Consider the following 22107-nt stretch of genomic DNA (forward strand, 5'->3'; position numbering starts at 1 on the left):
TTGCAAATGTCTGCTTCATATAATCTATTGATGGTTTGATATGAAAAACAATGATAAAGTACTGATAGATAGATGACTTTAACCAGTAGTTTACAGTGGTTAAATCCTGAACAATAGAGGCCCAGTTAAAGTGTGAGTAGTAGTGTTACTTGTACAACTCAGCTTTGTGCTGTACATTGAGCGATGATTTGGTACTGCTGTATATTATTATTACTCTCTTGTATACCACTGATGGCAGCAACATTAAGTAGTCAAATTAAAGAGATATTGTACTTAAACATTTTATATCGTGCTTAAAATGTTTTTTTTTTTCCTGAATAAACTTTAAAGGGACAATAAACACTAAATACATGCTAAATAGTATGCATTAATCAAAGCAAAGATTAGCCCGAGAATAAAACAGAGATGTATTTTTTCATTATAAGTTTAAAAATTCTATAACGTTTTTGCACCCACCATGTTGTAACTTAGATTTTCTTCTCTGCTGAGGCCAATTAGGGGCAGTTTAAAATGTGCCACTATAGTGAGCAACCAATGACTGTGTAGAATATTGAATGTTAAAGGGACAGTAAAGTCATAATAAGACATTCATGATTTAGACAGAGCATACAATTTTAAACGTTCCAATTTACTTCTATTATTTAATTTGCTTCCTTCTCTTGTTATCCTTTGCTGAAAGGTTTATTAAAAGAAAAAGCTCAGGAACTTAGGTACTAGCTGCTGATTGGTGGCTGCATATATATACCGATTGTCATTGGCTCACCCATATGTTCAGTTAGAAACCAGTAGTGCATTGCTGCTCCTTAAACAAATGATACCAAGAGAATATAGCACATTTGATAATAGATGTAAACTAAAACGTTGTTTAAAATTGTATGTTCTACCTAAATCATGAAAGAAAAATTTTGGATTTCATGTCCCTTTAAGTCTGTAGTATGAACATCTTATTTTAACAGAAATTGAAAGTCCACACTTTTCAAAATTAAATTACAGGAAATGGGAACAAAATAAATAATGAAAGTATATTGCAAAACTGTTACATATAATGAAATAATTTATATTAAAGAAAAACTGTTTAAATTTAAAATGACACCAATGTTGCAGTATTATTTTTGTACTTTTCTGCTAGTGCTCACTGTCTTTTAAAGGGATACTAACCCCTCATTTTTTCTTTCATGATTCAGATAGAGCATGCAATTTTAAGCAACTTTCTAATTTACTCCTATTATCAATTTTTCTTTGTTCTCATGTTATCTTGATTTGAAAAAGCAGTAATAAAAGGTTAGGAGCGGCCTATTTTTTAGTTCAGCACCTTGGTAGAGCTTGCTGATTGGTTTGCTACATTTAGCCACAAATCAGCAAGTGCTACCCATGTTCTGAACAAAAAATGGTCTGGCTCTAAAGCTTACCGTACTGTTTTTTCAAATCAAGATAGCATGAGAACAATGAAAAATTGATAATAGGAGTAAATTAGAAAGATGCTTAAAATCTCATGCTCTATCTGAATCATGAAATAAAAAAATTGGGTTTAGTATCCCTTTAAGGACAGCATTAATAACTCTATTGGTAGAGAGGGACAAGCCTCTGGCAACTTGACAAAAAAAAAACATGTTTATTTAGTACAGTACATTAAAAAACTGAAATATGTTTTGAATGTCCTTTTTAGATACAACTTACTTAATAAAATGTCTCCAATGTCCCTTTAAGCCAATAAAATGCCAACATCCATTGATAATTTTATAAACATGCACCATGGTTCCCCCACAATTACAATTTTAATAGATTCTGGCTAGAATTGGTCTAATGTTAGTACATAAGTTTTTAACTTGCACATGCATTTTAAAGGAGTATTTCATTGTACCGTATAGTATTCCAGAACAGTGTTAAAAGTCTGTCTTGTTTTTTTTATATCCCTGGAAACATCTATCTTTTTAGTAGTATCCCATCTCTGCTTTTTCCCTTAGCCCCAACTAGCAAAGTAATACATTTTTTTAGATTATTTGCCCTTAAAATGGGAACACTCAAAACTGAAACAACTGAAAATTACTAATCAAATTTCTTTAAAGGGACATATATGTCCCATAAAAAATATTCAGAAAAGCATTTCAAATTTCATTAGAAGTGTTTTTGCTACTATATGTTTATTTTGCAAAAATGCTTCTTTGTCCCATGCACAAGAAACGTTGTGCTAATTTTTCAGAGAAGAATTTCTCTGAGACACAAGCATAGTACTTGCATATATGCAATGTGATTTAAATGGCATTTAAATAACTGTACTTCTCAAAATATAAAATGTGAACACCAGAGAGATGGGAGAGATTAGGTGCTCTGAGAGCTTTGGGAATCTTTGCCTCCTCATAGTGGCCAGGAGTTAAATCCCAGGAGTAATGGCTCGTGGACCAACTAATGAAAGACATATAACATGTGTGACAATATTTTCTTTACAACTAAAAATTATATTTTAAGATATGTTTTGTAGAAAAACGGAAATCTTGTTCCAGGGGGAAAAAAAAGACATTTAATAATATTTTGCGGCTTGTCAGGGACTTTAAAATATTTTTCTGGATTTCATATAGTTTGGTGAGTAACGTAAATGTTGAATTTTGGTATATAATATATTGCTACGGTTTTGTCCTGGTTGTAATGAGCTGGGTATATTTATTGTACATACACAAAGCTTTATGGATATTATAAATTACATTTTGCATGATCTATTTTTCATTATCTTTTACACAATCTAAATGAAAAAGTAATTGAAAATAATTTCCCTCTCTCTACTCTGTCAATACTGAATAATTACATTGTCAGTGCTTTTGCTATTCTTGGTCTATTAAAATATATCACATGCAAACGCGTGGTTCTTCATCAAATAACTGTAAACATAATGTTTTGCAAATACATGATAAAAATAACAATTTTGTAGAAAATAAATGAAATAGTACGCAATGTAATAATACTTCTAATTCTGGCAAACTGGGTGCATAAAAATGTCCTAAATATTATGAAAGCAAACATTTGTGCACTATGAAGGGGTGCAAGTAAATTAACATATAAAATGGTTACATAATATGAATAAAAGTTACATACATTGCCAGCTCTGACAGCACAGACTTTTTGAAAAAGGTTTTTTTTTGTGTAATTTTTTTATAATGTATTAATCAGACTGTTAGAACCAAGTGGGAGCAACATATGTACACACAATTTATTGTGTGTCCTAAGTTAAAAGAACAGCAGCTGTACCCACTTTAGAGAAAAGGAAATTATTTTTGGCATTACGAGAATTGTAGATCCTAATGTACGCATGGAAAATACATTTCCCATCATGCTATATGTGTTATTCAGAGAGCGACTCTGGTGATGCCATTGGCTCGGATCAGCACGTTGAGAGTAGCATCTTAAAAGGTAATTGACTTCTTCATGGGTGTTTCTGGCAAACAAGGGGTTATATGACTGTAAAAAATCTGGCTCTTATATTTTTTTTGGTTTCCATTTAAAGTAATTATAATCCTTTAGAAACATGTCAATTTGAATTAGTTAACCCATCTAATTTATGTATGAGATAAATCTTGAATTTAGGCTTTCAAGGTTTTTTCACAGAATGAAAACATTTTATGCACAAGCCATCTTAAAGCAAAACATGGCAAATAAGTACAATTTGAGTTATATTTTCAATGTTTTACTAGATCGGGAACATTATAAAAATATGAAATGTTCATGTACGATATCCAATACAGTTAAAAAAAAAAAAAACTGCGTGACAAGCCATGAATTGGTGTACAAAATAGACCAGGAGAGATGAATTCAAAAAGATCAATTCAAAAATCATGAAAAAAAAAACTGTGGGCAAGATATTTCTCATGGATTGGAATACTTTGTGAGGGGTCTTTTTGCAAAGTATTTGATGTGTCTTTGCAGTGGGAAGTCATAGAACAAACAATGGCTTTCATATAAAATGCAATGGCCTTAAATTTGAAAGCACAATGAATACCACCTTTCACAGCTTTCCATAATTTCTAACATTTCCCAGATGCTTTTCAGGGCACTGAGGTGAGTGTTTTGGGTGGGTGGGGGGAGTCTGTGATGGGATGTGCAGGTCTTGGGCAAAAATAGGCGGAGTCAGCATGTGGTTGGCAGAACCATGGCAGTCGCTAGAAAACAGGACATTTGCCCTGACCAGGGAAGATGTGGGCAGGAAAGCAGGTAACTCTTCCAGCCTGGGAGAATCCTGCAAGATCCTGGACATTTGGGAGGTCAATTACAGAGTAAAATTTCCCCCTTCACTTTGTGCATTTATCTTCCTGGGTATACGGCAAGATGAACAAACAGAGTTGACCATTTCTTGCACTACATTAAGTAATTAGTCTGTGCTATAGTTGCCTTACATAGGGTGCTAGATTAGGTATGAATTTTCCCTACTTCCTTGCACAACAAAATCATCATAAAGAAATGTCTCTAAGGCTTTCTGTTGGTGACAATATTCCTATATTCATTATAAACATAACAGCCCTAATGTCCTAATGAAAATGTCCCAGTCTTGATTTATAGATTCATACAGTAAGAGGGTTGCCATTGTAAATGTGACCTTAAAGAGAAATGGGAAAATTAATCAGATGTGCTCGGAGCACTGTACTCAAACATCCATATGAAAAACCAGCACCTAAATATATTATTCTTTTGTATAACGAAGAGTGAAGTGAAATATAATTACATTTAAAATGAAATTACTACAGTTGAATTAGCTGTGTACTTTATACTAATGCTCATTGGCTGACAGATAAGTCTGGTTAATGCGCATTGGTTAATAGATACTGAGGGGAGTTATTATAAGATGATGAGAATGAATAGGAAATGCACAAATGATAATGGTAAATTAGCTTACATTTAGGTTTTAACAGGTTTGACTTCATTTGTAAGACAGATGAAAGAAATGTTTAGTACATTGACCCTTTAAATATGTTACTTTTGGTCAAGAAGGCAATTTTCAAAATGAGTTCACCTTATGAAAAACAATAGCCAACCAGTGTGCATGTAAATACTGATTCATGAGCCAAATAGAATTACTCTGATTATATAGTAAGCTTGACAGGCTACTTTTCTAGATCAAAAGCTAAGAACTTTGGGTTCATATGCTAAACCTGACTGACGGTTTCATTTGTAATATTATAACAGTGTGCTCTGTAAACATATCAGCTGTTAAACCTCAGTGACACCATGTGGAGAATAAAGCATTTTTAACAGATATTTTCTGGACAAAGTCATATAAAAGGGGAATGGATCTGTGCATGGTAAGGAATTCCTGAATAGGAAAACATTTCACCACAATAATAAAAGTGATGCCACAAAAACAAATATGCTAATCACATTTGTATTACACAAACTATCTAAAAAACCTGTGCTCAATATTTGCATATTTTGTATTTATGTATGTACAAATTATGATATTTCATATGCAAACAAAGTATATTTTCTTGGATTGGACAATGTATTACTTTTCCTTACTTCTGATGTGATAATGGTCTATTATTCAGCTCCTATGTCCTAACCAGAATCCACATAAAGTAATGTTGAAACTTTTTCACTATGCCGAGCTGGATACAACAGACTTCCCTCAAGTAATTTATTAATGAGAATACCCAAAAACTCAAAGGATTCACTAGAAAATAACAGTTCTGAGTCAATATACATAATAACAAACAAACAGAAAATACCCCTTCTGAGGAGTAAAAAGTTTGGATGTTGGAAACAGTCTTAGTGAAAGTTTGGTTTGTAACCTATTGCTGTAGATATAGCCCATGGAACATATTTACATACAGGTGCAGAGCAATCAGGGTCTTGGACCCTGCAGCTGTGTCTTGTGGCCATGCATCTGTTCTATTCTGAAGACTTATATGTTAAGGAAAGGTTAAACACCGGCTCTGTTACAATGCTTTGGTATTTCAACCTCAATAGAAAAAAGCAGTACTACAGTTTACATCACAGTTTAAATGCAGGTAAAGTGCAAACTATTGTACAAGGGATTCATACACACTGTAAAAAAATGGTAATACTGTACAAATATCTAAATGATAAAATAGTTGAAAAATTGTCAAAAATACACTGGTCAAAGATTGTAATTGCAATACAGTAGTGTTAGAGATTCCCAAATGTAAAATCATATCACACTTTCCTCTATCCTATGTAGACCTGCAAACAATGAATTCAATGTCCTAATAAAGTACCATAGTGACTGGCCCAAACCCACCAAAACTCTCATCTGCATTTCAGATTCCTCATGGTGGCACTTACAGAAATTGATGGGGGTCTCTGCAATGTAATATCTTATAGGAGCTACTGTAAGCAACCTCAAACTTCTCACAAAGGTTTGACAGTAGCTCTGAGAGTCTTAGAAAGCTTTAATGAATCTAAGCCAATGAATGCTTGCAATCATTTCTTAGGTTTATGTTCAGGAATTTATAGATTGGACTAGAAATAATTGGACATGAGAGAATTAGCAAGATATTACTTGTGGGTCTGGCTCTTTGCAAGTTGCTCGGTGACTAACACAGTTAAACATAATTTATGTAAGTGCGCCATTCACTTTTTTTTTTTAAGCCATGCTAGCAAAATATGGTTGTTTCCATAGGTCAGATTTAATTGTTTAAAGTGCACTGGATTGTAAGCATGAGCTACAACACTGGGGGATAAAGTGACATAAAATACTTTGTAATTATAAGACTGTTGCAATAGTTTAATATGCAGGCAAATTGGGAACGCTCTCTCCATAGTTTGTTGCAATTGGTTTTTAATGGCCAAATTCCTTCAATGGCTTTTCTTATTTGGAGGAGCTATTCTAGATTTGTTAGACAAGTCTAGCCACTACTATTTTGCTAGCAAAACTTGCATTGTTTTGTAGTATCTTATCTGAACCCCTGGTGAGTTCCTTTTTATTTTTTTACCAAAACTGATGCATAGTAGCAAAACGTCAGCAGGTGTAGCTGTGCAATTTTTGGGTGTTGGGGAGGCATTTTGTCTGCTTAAAGGGTAGCTTTGCATTGTTTTTGCATCTCAGGGTTCTGTGCAGTTTAGGGGACATTTTTATCACTGTGGTTCCTGCAAATACTTCTGAAGTCCCAATTCAGCCCATAGTTCAATTTGCAATGTATATAGTTTACAAATGAGAAAAGATAAATGTATGAGGTTACATTATATGTTACATACTGTATATTGTTCAGCTTTATGTCCCATTATTGTTTTTTGTAATAGTTATATAACAAACTGTTTTAAATACACACTAAACTGAAGAGCAGGGTACATTTTCAGTATCACTATGTATACCTTCATTTTATTTAAAGGGATATGAATAAAAAAATACTTTCATGATTTAGACAGAACATACAATTTTAAACAACATTCCAATTTACTTCTATTATTTCATTTGCTTCATTCTCTTGGTATCCTTTGTTGAAAAGCATACCAAGGTAGGCTCAGGAGATGGGAGCTATCTGCACATTGCATCCTGTATCTAAATCAGGAAAGAAACATTTTGGTTTTCCTGTCCCTTTCATGACATCTTTTATAACCCTTTTTATATAGTGGTTTATACATAAAGCATTTAAATAATTCTGCCAACTTCAAAATCTTTTTTGCCCTTTGAACAGGGAGATTAGAGTTCCTGTTCAAGCGATTCATGAAGAAGGCACTTTCATTATAGTATAACAAAGTTTCAAGGCCGATTGGACATTTAATAATATAACATTCATAATATTCCTGTTTGTATCACTCCTTTTGATTACAGCATGTATCCATATACAGACTGCACAGTGCTCTACCTTTTTATTTTAGTTCATGAGTAATAAATTAAGCAATTTTTAAAAGACATTTTTAACGTGTAGTCTCTTCTTACAAGCTAAAATGACTTAAAAGTGCAAAAAGAAAATACCCTTATGTGTTAGAATATATTATTATTGCACTATTGCTTTCATAAACCATTAGTTTAACCCCTAAAAACATGTCACCTCCAGTGCAGAAATTCACTACCAGGACCTAGCTGAACACATTTGGTGAGCCAATGACAAGAGGCATGCTTGTAGCCACCAATCACTAGCTTTTCAACAATGGATACTAGGAGAACCTAGGTATGCCTTTTGACAAAGGATACTAAAAGAACAAAGTAAATCTGATATATCTGCCTGAACAATGTTTGACTTTCACATCCCTTTAATTCACTTAAAGGGATGTTAAACAGTCTGTTTCATTGTTGTAATAAAAAAGCACTAAGCTGTGTCTTATACTTAATAGAAATAAGTGCAATATGTATTATTCATCTATTTAAATGGATTTTACTTTTTATTTTTTCCCTACATTTGTGCAGTGTCCTTTACTTCCTGTCACAGGCTTACAAGGAGGAGGGACCTCTGCAGGAAGGTTTAACTAGATGATGTCATAAAACTTCTAGGCTGATAACAGGGAGTCAGACTTGCTAATGTTAGATAAGTCAGAATGTAACATAAGTTCTAAAGGATCACTGAGTGCAATTTCTTTTAAATTATGGTCTTTAGGTAATTGAATTTAACTCCTTTATTACCAGTAGCTTATAGCGTAATATTCTCAAAACTATCATTAATTCATTGAGATTTTTCATTATAACACATTAAGGAGAAGAGATTTTATAGGAACAGTTGTTTTTTCCCAACCATGATAGAATCTACTCATGATGCTTCACTTAAAGGGACATGAAACCCCAAAAATTTCTTTCATGATTCAGATAGAACATACAATTTTAAACACCTTTTTTAAAATACTTCTATTATTTTATTTGCTTACTTCTCTTGTTATTCTTTGCTGAAAGGTTTATCTAGGAAAGTTTAGGAGCAGCAAATAAGCTAGGTTCTAGCTGCTGATTGGTGGCTGCATATATATACCAATTGTCATTCAGTCAGAAACCAGAAGTGCATTGCTGCTCCTTCAACAAAGCATACCAAGAGAACGAAGAAAGATTAATAATAGGAGTAAATTAGAAAGCTGTTTAAAACTGCATGCTCTATCTGAATCGTGAAAGAAAGAAAAAATGGGTTTCATATCCCTTTAATTAAAAAATATGTTATCAAGTATGTCTCTGAAGTGCTTCTTTTTTGCTATGCATGGTATGAGGATTGTCTGAAAAGTTATAAGAGTTAGCTCTGCAGAATCTGTTGGCACTCTACAAATAACTGATAAGAAAAAGAATGTGGTCTCTTATAATGTAGGTATATAGGATTTTAGAGTGAGAATACTTTGTAAAACCAAGTGATTTCGTTCAGTTGTATTCTTTTCATTGGGATGCATCTCTTGATGTTCAATTCTTACAATTTGTATTTTATTGAGATATAGAAATGTAAACCAATTTTTTTTTTCATTGTTCAGTAGACCATTGTATTCCTGCTTTATATGAGTAATGTATGACTCCATATAACAGCTTGTTACCTAAACACACTACTGTATAGACTTGTAATTACCACCATGTTGACAGATGGAAAATGATTGGGGAGGTGAGAATAGTTTTTTCTTTTTTTTTGTTAGCCGATCAAAAAATAAACTATGATATAGAACAAGCTACCAATAATATATTATACTGGGATATTGTAAAAACGTAATAGTTTCATTTAATGTAAAAGGTGCTTCCTAGGAGTCACTAGATCAAACCTTTTTGTTTATCCCAATAAATACTTAACTGGGTTATTGCTATCCGTAGGATGACTATATTATACATATCTCTAACTTGCCATATGTTGATCTAAATAATGTTATGGGAATACAGGAAATTGTGAGGATAATAATTTTGTGCATGCACAGTGATCGTTTTTAGCGAATTGATAATTAACAGCATGCATGTGCAGTGAGATAACTACTGTATTTGTTGGATTTCTTTTTCTTGCATGCAGATAATGGGGGTTATATCTCCTTAAAGGGACATTAAACACTTTGAGATATTAATATAAAATGATAGCTCATATATATATATATATATATATATATATAAACATCTGCAATATACTTTCATTATTTCATTTGTCCCATTTTCCTATAATTCTATTCTGAAATTGTGAGCTTTTTAGTTCCTGTTAGAAATTGAAATGTAGAACACTGTTAAAATCCACACAGTGATTGCTTGGCTGCACACTCTAGAGGCCTATTTATAACTGTCTCTAATTGGCCACAGCAAAGAAGGTAATCTAAGAAACAACATGGCAGCTCCCATTGTTTTATAGACACTAAAACTTATTTTGACAATATTTAAAAAGGTAATGAAACGTTAAAAAATACATCTACATGTTATTCTCAGACTAATCTTTTCTTTGAATGCGTCATTCTATCTAACATTTATTTAGTGTTAATGTCTTAATGTCCCTTTAAGTACTATGCTTTTATTTTATATAGCAGGTATGGCCACTAGATGTCAAACTCACAATCTTACTCAGGGGGTTTTGCTTTGACGTATGACTATTCCAAAACTGTAATTCTATCATCCAAATGTCTGGATGTATAACTTACATAGAACCGAACTGCTAAATATTTTAGTTAATTGATATACACCAAGTGCAAATTAACATTTTTGGTAACCACTGTGACGTTTTACCACAATTGTGATGTTATAATTTGTGTGTGCTCATGCATTGGCACTGATTGGCTGTAGCAGGATAACTAGTTTCCCAAAGCAGATCCTAATATCTGAATTTTAACCTTTAGTTTCAGTTTCTCTTAATAAGGTAAAGGTTATATCGGAATCATATTGAATTATCTACGTGCCCCCTGCTTATATTTTACTACATAGAGTTATGTGTCCAACTAACTTTAATTTTTTAAATACTATTTTACTTAGCCTTTACTCTTATCCATTTTCTAAACTTGGAGATGATTATGTGATAACAGCTCAAGAGTGATTTCAGGGATATCGAATAGTAATGTACAATAAGTGTGCTGATCTATACCACGTTATATTGTGCATCTCAAACATCCCTTTTTTTTTTGATAGGTTAATAGGAGAAATCAAAAATTCTTTTTTAATGCCAAAACCTGAATGAGCAAAGGAAGCTGTGTGATTCAATCCTTTCAAATCCAATAATCACTGTTGTTCCTGTGTCCTTTGGCGATCAAACAAGAATGAGCACACAGAGCTAGAACATAGAATCTAATTACAAATGAGTATTTTGCACAGTTTTTTAAAGTCCTCAGGGCTTGGTTCTATTGCATTTGTAAGTCATGCACTAGTATTTTTACCATACATATCTAAATGTTTGAGAATGCTACACTTTGCAACAGCATTAAAAACAATACCCAATTAGATTATACAATTAAACAAGATAGGACCAATTGATCAATAACGTTTTTTTTTACTTTAAATTATTCTGAACCAAATGTACATTTTTTTTTTCCTTTTGTCATTTAGATTTGGCTACTGTTTCGATACTTAGGGGACGAATTATCAATCTCTGAATGGAGCTTGATGCCTATTTTTCCGCGCGAGCCATGAGGCTCACAAGAACTGCTTGTGCAATGATAAATGGAGACAGCCTATGCTGTCAGCATTTATCGATGTGCGGCGGACATCGTATTCTGTCCGCTTGCACATTAATAAATAGGCCCCATAGTTTAAGATCTCTAATAAACTAGCTAGATTTACAGAGGGAAAGACAGTTGCATACTTGTTAATACAAATGTTTTTGTGTGTAGTAATGTCTATATTTATATAAATATTGAAATGCTAATTTAAAGGTGTGTAGGAATTTAAAAAAGAACAACAATTTAAGTTAATTTAGCACAATGACATACAGAAGTATGATGTGAAACATAAAACAGTAGCTTTTAACATGCTTATGCGGGTCGTGTTGCATTCAGATGCTATGTAGGCATTCAGATTTTTTTTCTTCTGGTAGATCTCATCCCAGTGTAACTTTACTGATGACACAGCCACCCCAAAAATATATCACATAATATACATGATTACAGCTCCAGTCTGATCTTGTGTGTTCAGTGGAAGAGTTATAATGGAATTCACAGTGAGTGAGACCTGACAAGGAGAGAGCACACTATGGGGAAGTAACTCACATTAGAAGCTATTGAGATTCTTTTAGTCAGCTGATTCTATAATTTAGTGTGCTAGATTTAAATCAATGTGATTTATAGACCTTTTCTAAGTACCACTCATACGTTTGATTTTATTCTCATCATAGCCGATTGCCTACTGCTCTTAACACTGACTGACAAACATCATTATTAAAAACAAAATCATTACCACACATGAATGAACAAAAGAGAATCTGAAAATGGAGACAATAACGATGCATAACTAGAAAACAAAAATACAGTTGGTCATTACTTCCTCTTACAAATATTGACAACAAATTGTAATAAATCACCAGCGTTTATCCAGAGCTCCAAATCATATTGCACTTCCAAATTGAGTGCTCATTCTTCTGTGTATCTTTAAGAAACCATGGAGTACCCAAACCCAGTCCAGATAAGCTAAACCTTACCTGGACCACTCACTTTCTGCTGCTGGATGGTTAAATCCCACTTAAGGACTTGCCAAACAGGTTATAATTTAATTTTGGAAGGTATTCATTTTTTTTATATACTGTATATACTATAACAATTATCTTTCAGTGTGAGAGTTCTGAACTTTCACTATTAATTCACATATAAATTTGTTGTGAAATAAATATTAGAAGCTTTTATTAGAGCATAATAATTTACATAATAAATGAAGGATACACATACACATATTACATTAATCAAGAATCACAAAACCAGTGTTAAGGCATTTTTTTCTGGATCAGCTGGCCTACAATATTAAAAAATATGTACGAGATGATGTGATGCTAACTAATCCCTAATGTACCTTGGCTTGTTTCAGCCTCTTTGCTACAAATTCTAATGGTTTATGGATGAAGTGGGTCTCAATAGTACCCCTTGAAGAGTTCCTGAGGTCATGTAAGAACAAACAGAGTTTTTAGAATAGAATATCACAAATAAACAATGAATTAATAAAGGAATGCAATATATATGCACTTCTTACCCATTGTGAATGTATCTCTTGTAGAAATTGCTTCCAATATTACTAAGTAACATTATTAAGCAACAACATTATATGTGAATCGCGGCTAAACTTATCAAATATAAATATTTTTGGTGTTAAGATCACTGGTGTTTCATTCTTTAAAATTTGTTGTCAATATGATTATTAAAGGTAATATCTGAACTGGTCACAAAGATTTTATCACAATACAAATCTGTTGAGAAGTATCTGACATTACATTGGTTAAGATATTTCCTGTTAGATGGAAGAACCACGTGAACAGCACCAGCTGCCATTGTACGTATTGGATAAATTCAGCCTACTCATTTGTTTTTCAGTAACACATTTTTTCTGTAACATAAATAAATTCAACTGGCTGAAACAAAAACATAGCCAGCTTCAATTCCAATTTACACAACAAACCAGCATCAATATCATTGTTCCATAAATCACAGGATAGTGGCACTAAATTCACAGTGGAGAATTTGATCCTGCAGTGACAACTATTAATTCAAGCAGACAAGTACTTTGATCCTAAAACTGTTCTGTCATTGACTGAAAGCCACCTTAAGTCAGAACATCCCTTAAACAGGTCATAACTACATTTAAGTCTTCCTTGCCTGTTGGTTGCTTGTCCCATCACGCGTTTCACTAGGACCAAGGAAGTTGCTGTTTGCAGGATGCACAAAATGTATCTTAAGGCACTAAGGGGCTGAGCTATTTCTCTTTGTTTGAAACCTCTCTCCTAGAGATGCCTAAATATAAAATAAGGTGTAATGACAGTGATCATTGTAACAAATAACTACAAAGTACCATTTTATATACATAGATACAGTGAAATATCCAGTATTTGCATATCTAAATATATAAAATGCTTTAGGGAGGTCTTTACTATTTGTGTAGCTATAGTACAGTACTTGAATAAAAGCAGTGTCCCCCCATTATAACTCAGCAGATATTCTCTGTATAATGCAGATCTTGGTACATACAATAAACAAAAAATAAGTTAGGAAATTATAATACTGACTTCTTCATGCAATGTCTTAGGCATCCTGTGGCACTATAATCTTATCCAACCTATTTACAATGCTTTTCATTACATTATGTACAAAAATTACAGTGTTTCTTGGACTTGATCTTTGGTGGCACCTTATAAACACATTGTTCCTGGTGCCACCGCTCGTCAGACATGCGTTTCAATAAAGGAGTGCGTGTGTGTTAGTTGGGTTGCTGGTGAAGCAAGTTCCGAGGCACCGTTCTGAGGTTTCAAGGTTCCGCTGTACTCACAAATATCCACATAAAACTCATAGTTTCTTTGCTTCCATTCTTTGAATTTTTTTGATGTCACGTTTGGGTCATCCAAGAGGTTGTTGATGATTTTCAGGTCACCTTCTTTTGCCTGCAAAGTGAAAAAGTGACAGCTAAAAATACATAATAATATATATGTTAAAAGGAACTGCAAAGTCAAAATGTAAATCTCATGATTCAGATAGAAGAAAACAGAAACACTACATATATATATTATTTGTCTAAATATAAGCGTGATTGTAAGTTGTTTTTTATTTGTATTTATGCAATGGATTCCTTTTAAATAGTTGGTATACATCACTGGTTTTCAAACATTTTCTCAGGCCTCCCCAACAGGCCAGGTCTTTTGGATTACCTTGGATGAGAGCAGTTTAACCACGTTTGCTAATAAGCTGATTATTTCACCTGTGCTCTAGTTCAGTTATCCTCAAAATATGGCCTGTTAGGGAGGCCTGAGTTCAGGTTTGAAAACCAGTGGTATACATCTAATAGATTATTTAAAGGGACAGTGAAGCCAAAATTAAACTTTCACAATGTAGATAGAACATGCGATTTTAAAAAACTTTCCAATACACGTCTATTCTTTAATTTACTTAGTTCTTTTTGTATCCTTTGTTGAAAAGCATTCCTAGGTAGGCTCAGGAGCAGCAAAGTACTACTGTGAGCTAGCTGCTGATTGGTGGCTGCACAGTATTTGCCTCTTGTCATTGACTCACTTGATGTTCTGCTAGCTCCCAGTAATAGTAGTGCATTGCTACTCATTCAACAAAAGATACCAAGAAAATTAAGCATATTTGTTAATAGAAGTAAACTGGATTTTTTTTTTAAATTGTATGCTCATGAATCATGAAAGAAAAAATATGGGTTTCATGTTCCTTTAAATGGAAAACCGTAGGCTGGATGACATTCAATTTGGAAACTCAACCAGTAATTACAAGCAAAATCTCCATAATATTTTATTTGTATTTGTGTTATGAATATGCTGCACTGTATACAATGCTTTATAATGATGCTAGAAATCTTTCTAAACAGAGTATAGGTTTGCTGTACTATGTAATGATGATGAGTATATATACACAAGGTTTATTCTTTATACCAACACCTATATGTAAGAAATTTACTTGGACTTAAGATATACATCTCTTTGCTTGTAAATTAGCTTTACACAAATTTCATAAAGTAAGGAGAAAAAAAGAATTATACTTGAATTAGGGGTACAAATCGATGACCATGATGATGTAGAAACTTTGGTTGAGCTATTAAAGGGACACTAAACCCAAAAATTTTCTTTGTGATTTAGGTAGAGAATACAATTTTAAATAACATTCCAATTTACTTCTATTATCTAATTTGCTTCATTCTTAAGATATCCTTTATTGAAGAAATAGCAATGCACATGGGTGAGCCAATCACACGAGGTATCTATGTGCAGTTCCTAATCAGCAGCTACTTGGTATACCTAGATATGCTTTTCAGCAGATGATATTAAAATAATGAGGCAAATTAGATAATAGAAGTAAATTAGAAAGTTGTCTAAAATGGTACACTCTTTCTAAATCATGAAAGAAAAAAATTGGGTTTCATATCCCTTTAAATAAAAACGACCATGATGAATTTGACCAGGGAATAAAAATGATCAAACCCAAGAGTACTTTCATGCTCCCTATTACCCAGTACCCGCTGATAGAAAAATTAGTTATGACTGAATTAGATCTGATTGAACCCAAGTGTAAACAAAAACAGAATTTAACATACAAAGAGAGAATTGCACTACAGGATCTAAGATCTAATGATAACACTACAAGGGAGCTGATAAGGAGGGGGGGGGGGATGTTAGTGATCATAAACAATAAAAACTATGTTCAAATATGCCAAAAAGTCCTGGGGGTTACTGAAAGCTATATGATCTTGGATAAAGATCCTACAATTAGATTTACAGGTGATAGATGTAGTAGTTCAGCCAAACACCATTCTAATAAGCATAGATCTTGAAAGTCTTTACTCCAATATCCAGAATACGGTTAGGCATTAAGGCACTTGAACACTTTTTAAGAAGCAAGAATAAATTAAGAACTAATGTAAATTTCATAATTGGTTTATTAAAATTTGTATTAAACCATAATTATTTTATGTTTAATAACAAAATATACCTACAAAAATGAGGCACAGCAATGGGCACATGTTGTGCCCCAACCAATACCAACTTATTTTTAGGTTGGATAGAACAAACAAGTATCTTAAATGAAGATGTCAACTCATATATGAAATTTATTGATCTTTACATCAGATAAATTGACGATGTGTTAATATTATGGTCAGGGACAACTGGTGATTTCATAACATTCATAGGTTGGATGAAGATCGTTGTATCTAACTTTAATAGCGATAGGGGTTGGCTTTAACGGAGGCTAATTGCTATCTTTAAAAAGGGTCTGATAGTTAATATTCACATAGATGGTTTATGTAAAAGACAGAACTGCATGATTGTAGGATCTAGCAGAGAAGATGTATTGAGCATCCGACATCTTTGTAGGGATTTGATTGACAGTAACCTCAATAAACTAGCTGACATTTAAGATGGAAGAGAATGATGTGATAACATACTACCTCTCTTCGGTTACTAACGGCTAGATTTAGAGTTTTGTCGGTAAGGACCCGCGTAGCTAACGCCGGCTTTTTTCTGGCCGCACCATAAAAATAACTCTGGTATTGAGAGTCCACATAAAGGCTGCGTTAGGCTCCAAAAAAGGAGTGTAGAGCATATTTAACGCAGCTTCAACTCTCGATACCAGAGTTGCTTACGCAAGCGGCCAGCCTCAAAAACGTGCTCGTGCACGATTCCCCCATAGGAAACAATGGGGCTGTTTGAGCTGAAAAAAAACCTAACACCTGCAAAAAAGCCGCGTTCAGCTCCTAACGCAGCCCCATTGTTTGCTATGTGTAAACACTTTCTACGTCTGCACCTAACACTCTAACATGTACCCCGAGTCTAAACACCCCTAACCTTACACTTATTAACCCCTATTCTGCCGCCCCCGCTATCGCTGACCCCTGCATATTATTATTAACCCCTAATCTACCGCTCCGGACACCGTCGCTACTTACATTATCCCTATGTACCCCTAATCTGCTGCCCTAACATCGCCGACCCCTATATTATATTTATTAACCCCTAATCTGCCCCCCACAACGTCGCCTCCACCTGCCTACACTTATTAACCCCTAATCTGCCAAGCGGACCTGAGCGCTACTATAATAAAGTTATTAACCCCTAATCCGCCTCACTAACCCTATAATAAATAGTATTAACCCCTAATCTGCCCTCCCTAACATCGCCGACACCTAACTTAAATTATTAACCCCTAATCTGCCGACCGGAGCTCACCGCTATTCTAATAAATGTATTAACCCCTAAAGCTAAGTCTAACCCTAACACTAACACCCCCCAAATTTAAATATAATTTACATCTAACGAAATTAATTAACTCTTATTAAATAAATTATTCCTATTTAAAGCTAAATACTTACCTGTAAAATAAATCCTAATATAGCTACAATATAAATTATAATTACATTGTAGCTATTTTAGGATTAATATTTATTTTACAGGCAACTTTGTAATTATTGTAACCAGGTACAATAGCTATTAAATAGTTAAGAACTATTTAATAGTTACCTAGTTAAAATAATTACAAAATTACCTGTCAAATAAATCCTCACCTAAGGATTTATTTTACAGGTAAGTATTTAGCTTTAAATAGGAATAATTTATTTAATAAGAGTTAATTAATTTCGTTAGATGTAAATTATATTTAATTTAGGGGGGTGTTAGTGTTAGGGTTAGACTTAGCTTTAGGGGTTAATACATTTATTAGAATAGCGGTGAGCTCCGGTCGGCAGATTAGGGGTTAATAATTGAAGTTAGGTGTTGGCGATGTTAGGGAGGGCAGATTAGGGGTTAATACTATTTATTATAGGGTTAGTGAGGCGGATTAGGGGTTAATAACTTTATTATAGTAGCGCTCAGGTCCGCTCGGCAGATTAGGGGTTAATAAGTGTAGGCAGGTGGAGGCGACGTTGTGGGGGGCAGATTAGGGGTTAATAAATATAATATAGGGGTCGGCGGTGTTAGGGGCAGCAGATTAGGGGTACATAAGGATAACGTAGGTGGCGGCGCTTTGCGGTCGGCAGATTAGGGGTTAATAAGTGTAGGTAGCTGGCGGCGACGTTGTGGGGGGCAGGTTAGGGGTTACTAAATATAATATAGGGGTTGGCGGTGTTAGGGGCAGCAGATTAGGGGTACATAAGGATAACGTAGTTGGCGGTCGGCAGGGGTTAAAAAAATTTAATAGAGTGTCGGCGATTTGGGGGGACCTCGGTTTAGGGGTACATAGGTAGTTTATGGGTGTTAGTGTACTTTAGAGTACAGTAGTTAAGAGCTAGTTAAGAGCTAGCCCAGAAAGTACTTAACTACTGACTTTTTTCCTGCGGCTGGAGTTTTTTCGTTAGAGTTCTAACGCTCACTTCAGCCACGACTCTAAATACCGGAGTTAGAAAAATCCCATTGAAAAGATAGGATACGCAATTTACGTAAGGGGATCTGCGGTATGGAAAAGTCGCGGCTGAAAAGTGAGCGTTAGACCCTTTTTTGAGTGACTCCAAATACCAGAGTTAGCCTAAAACCAGCGTTAGGAGCCTCTAACGCTGGTTTTCACGGCTAACGCCAAACTCCAAATCTAGGCCTTTGTTATTGATACTATTATTACACAATTTCATACAAAGACCATCATTTGGATATGCATGAATAGAAAGGTATAGTCCCTTATGATTAGGGCGAGAAAATATTTTGTTGGATGATAATTTTTGTATCAGTTATAAAAAAAGTTTTTCGTAACCCACATGAATAAACATTTCTAGGATGTTGGCCAACTTTAATAATCTTTCAATATAGAGATAAGTGTCTAAATATACTGGCTCAAGGAGGAAGGAGAACAGCACACCTGTTTGTGGGGCACAGAGTAAGATTTACCAATAGCCTATTGTAGGTTCGAAACGTTGTTCCTGTAAAGTTTTAGACCCAACTAATGAGAATAAAGGTCTTTTAAACAAAGATTTCTTCTGGTGGTTGGAGTGCTTTGGATTTATAAATACTTTGGCTGTCAGTTTCTACTTTACGCTCAAAAAAAGAGATATATATATATATCTATGGGCGGGGAGCACTTGCCTGTGAGCGATTTTGTTTACAGATCACTAGGGCAACAAATGGCAATAAAAGTAGGATTTCATGGACCATACCCGAACCTTGATCAAGTCATATACAAGTAATAAAACTCATTGGTGGGCGGGGCTGGGGTGGCAGAAGTGCGAGCGAACGATACTCTGAGAGTTTGATACATTACAAATTGTGGATGTTGAAAACTGAATATTATCGATATTACCATTAATATATGGTTACTTTGACGATAATAACTCCATATTTATATACGTATCAGCAAGCTAATCACTGAGTGTGTGTGAATTCTGAAGCGTAGTGTTACCAGTAAGGAATCGGCAGAACAGGCTTATCCCGGGATGTTTGCAGGTAGGAGGATGCCTTTGAGCACTTAGGAATGCCTGATTTTGAATAATTGTATATATTCTGGGTTAATCCCTTATTGATCACTTGAATATTCGCTCTGTGATTTCTCTCACCCCTACCCCCAGTTCTCATTGGTCTACAATTTAAATCTTTCTATGATGGTGAAGTTTAACATATTAGGCAGGGAAGCAGGCATTGTTAGCTTTCCATAAGTAATCCATCATTATCTATCTTTTCTTGGTTTTAATGCACTCTGAATGGAGCTTGATAATTCGGCCCCTTAGTGTGTATTTCCACACAGTGGGATATTTAAATCCCTCGGGCCCCTTTAACCATAGTATAATTCACATAGATATTGGCAGCGTATTTTGCTTGCATTTATTTTTTAAAAAGCAAAGCAAAATTTAACGCAAATTAAAGAGACAGTCTACACTATATTTACACGCACCTTAAAAGAGTTGTTGTACCAGGTACACCAAACACACACACACCACCTGGTGCAACATCATGCAGGGCCAAAGTGAATTGAGTATGGCAGGGAAACTTTCTTTATTCAATCGTTTTAATATGGCCACTGAACTCCTTCCTCCTTCTTTCTCATTCTTGTGGGTCTGGTAGAAAATGCCACCGGCAGTAAGAAACTAAGGGTGCACGTCATCGATTTTGATTGGACACAGCTCACACTGCACATAGAATTGCCCACTGATTGTATGGGAGGAGTTATGCGCCCATCGGACTACGGCAGAATAACAAAGTATTTGAATAAAAAAACGGTTTTGTTTTGTCAAGCATGAAGTGTAAACATATGCGGTAGGGTGTTCGTGGTACAACAAACACAATAAGGTAATATTTAATCTCGTGTAGACAGTCCCTTTAAAGCAAATCTGCTTGAAAATATGCAGAGTTTCGTTTTCAGGAACAGCAGCCAGTAGAATGGCACTACTAAAATAAATATTCCTTGCGCCAGGGGCCTAACAAGTCATTAGTTTTATCACTGATTAGCATATTTTGCACATTCCAAAAGTTTTTTTTCTTTTTCAGTGAAAATTAATAATCTTAACACTACCAAACTTATTTTGCTGCAACATGTATATATTTGCAGAAACCAATTCACCTCTATCTAGTTGATCCTTAAGAATTTGGCTGCTATATTCCGGTCCAAACAATGCACTATATATAGCAATACACAATATACTCAAGTACACATTTGTTCATTAAAATAATGCTAAAATCTTATTAAATAACTGATATAACATCCTTAGTTTAATTTCCCTTGTTCTATCATGGATAACTGAAGAGAAGTGGGATCTAATTACACATTTACTTACTTTTAAAGTGCTTTTCAGGACTCTGATGCGATGCAGCTTGTCATTCATAATGGGGTCATTGCACCTTTTAATAAAAGATCTCTTGAACTCTTGCTTGGTTGAAGGCCTCTGTTCACCAAATGCTGATAAGCTGGCTTGTTCCAGTGTCCTGTAGAGCTCCTGCAGCCCATCTGTACTAGATTTGTTCTCTTTCTTGTTTTCTAAAGTAGAATTGAAATATTTTAGAGGGGCTTATAAACTCAAACAAGACATTTTCTAAACCACCTCATTAAAAGAATTTTCATTACACAGCGACCTTAGAGAGCAGCCAGATCCCCAAGGAACATTAAATAGAACACAGTGGGGCTGATTTATCATCTGTCCGACATAATCCGCTCAGCATTCGCTGTCGGCATTTATCATTGCACAAGCAGTTCTTGTGAACTGCTTGTGCAATGCAGCCCCCTGCAGATTCGCAGGGGGTGTCAATCAGTCCGATCGTATAGGATCGGGCGGATTGATGTCCGCAGCCTCAGAGCAGGCGGACCAATTATGGAGCAGCGGTCTTAAGACCGCTGCTTCATAACTGCTTTTTCCGGCGAGCCTAAAGCCTCGCCTGAAGCGTGCATCAAGCTCCATTGGCTCTAGGTCCATTTTTATAATGACCTACAACTCACCAACCAGAACACTGACATTGCTATTTCTTCCTGCATAGCTGTCATGGCAGCCAGGCTTAGTGCTTGCTATTATCCTTTGTGACAATGTAAACAGAAGTAGGAGAAGCTCAGCTCGAGTCCGTAAAACAAGTCCCTCCTTTTGTGGGCATTAAAGGCTAACATTGGTCTTTGACTACTGGATATGCTGCAAACAATCAAACTATA

The 22107-nt window shown here is 34.7% G+C and overlaps 1 protein-coding gene across 1 annotated transcript in view; it reads right to left on the reverse strand.

The window, feature by feature from the left end:
• Window positions 1-14216: 14216 nt before the first annotated feature.
• Window positions 14217-22107, reverse strand: part of LOC128660873 (connector enhancer of kinase suppressor of ras 2-like) — a 957001-nt gene continuing 949110 nt past the window's right edge. Inside the window, exons 21-22 of the mRNA XM_053714957.1 lie at window positions 21248-21447; window positions 14217-14432 (exon numbers count right to left, since the gene is read on the reverse strand). Of these exons, the coding sequence (XP_053570932.1) occupies window positions 14217-14432; window positions 21248-21447 (416 nt within the window). The remainder of the gene's footprint in view (window positions 14433-21247; window positions 21448-22107) is intronic.

This window comes from Bombina bombina, chromosome 1 (genome assembly GCF_027579735.1).
Source record: "Bombina bombina isolate aBomBom1 chromosome 1, aBomBom1.pri, whole genome shotgun sequence".
In the NCBI taxonomy this organism is placed as follows: domain Eukaryota; kingdom Metazoa; phylum Chordata; class Amphibia; order Anura; family Bombinatoridae; genus Bombina; species Bombina bombina.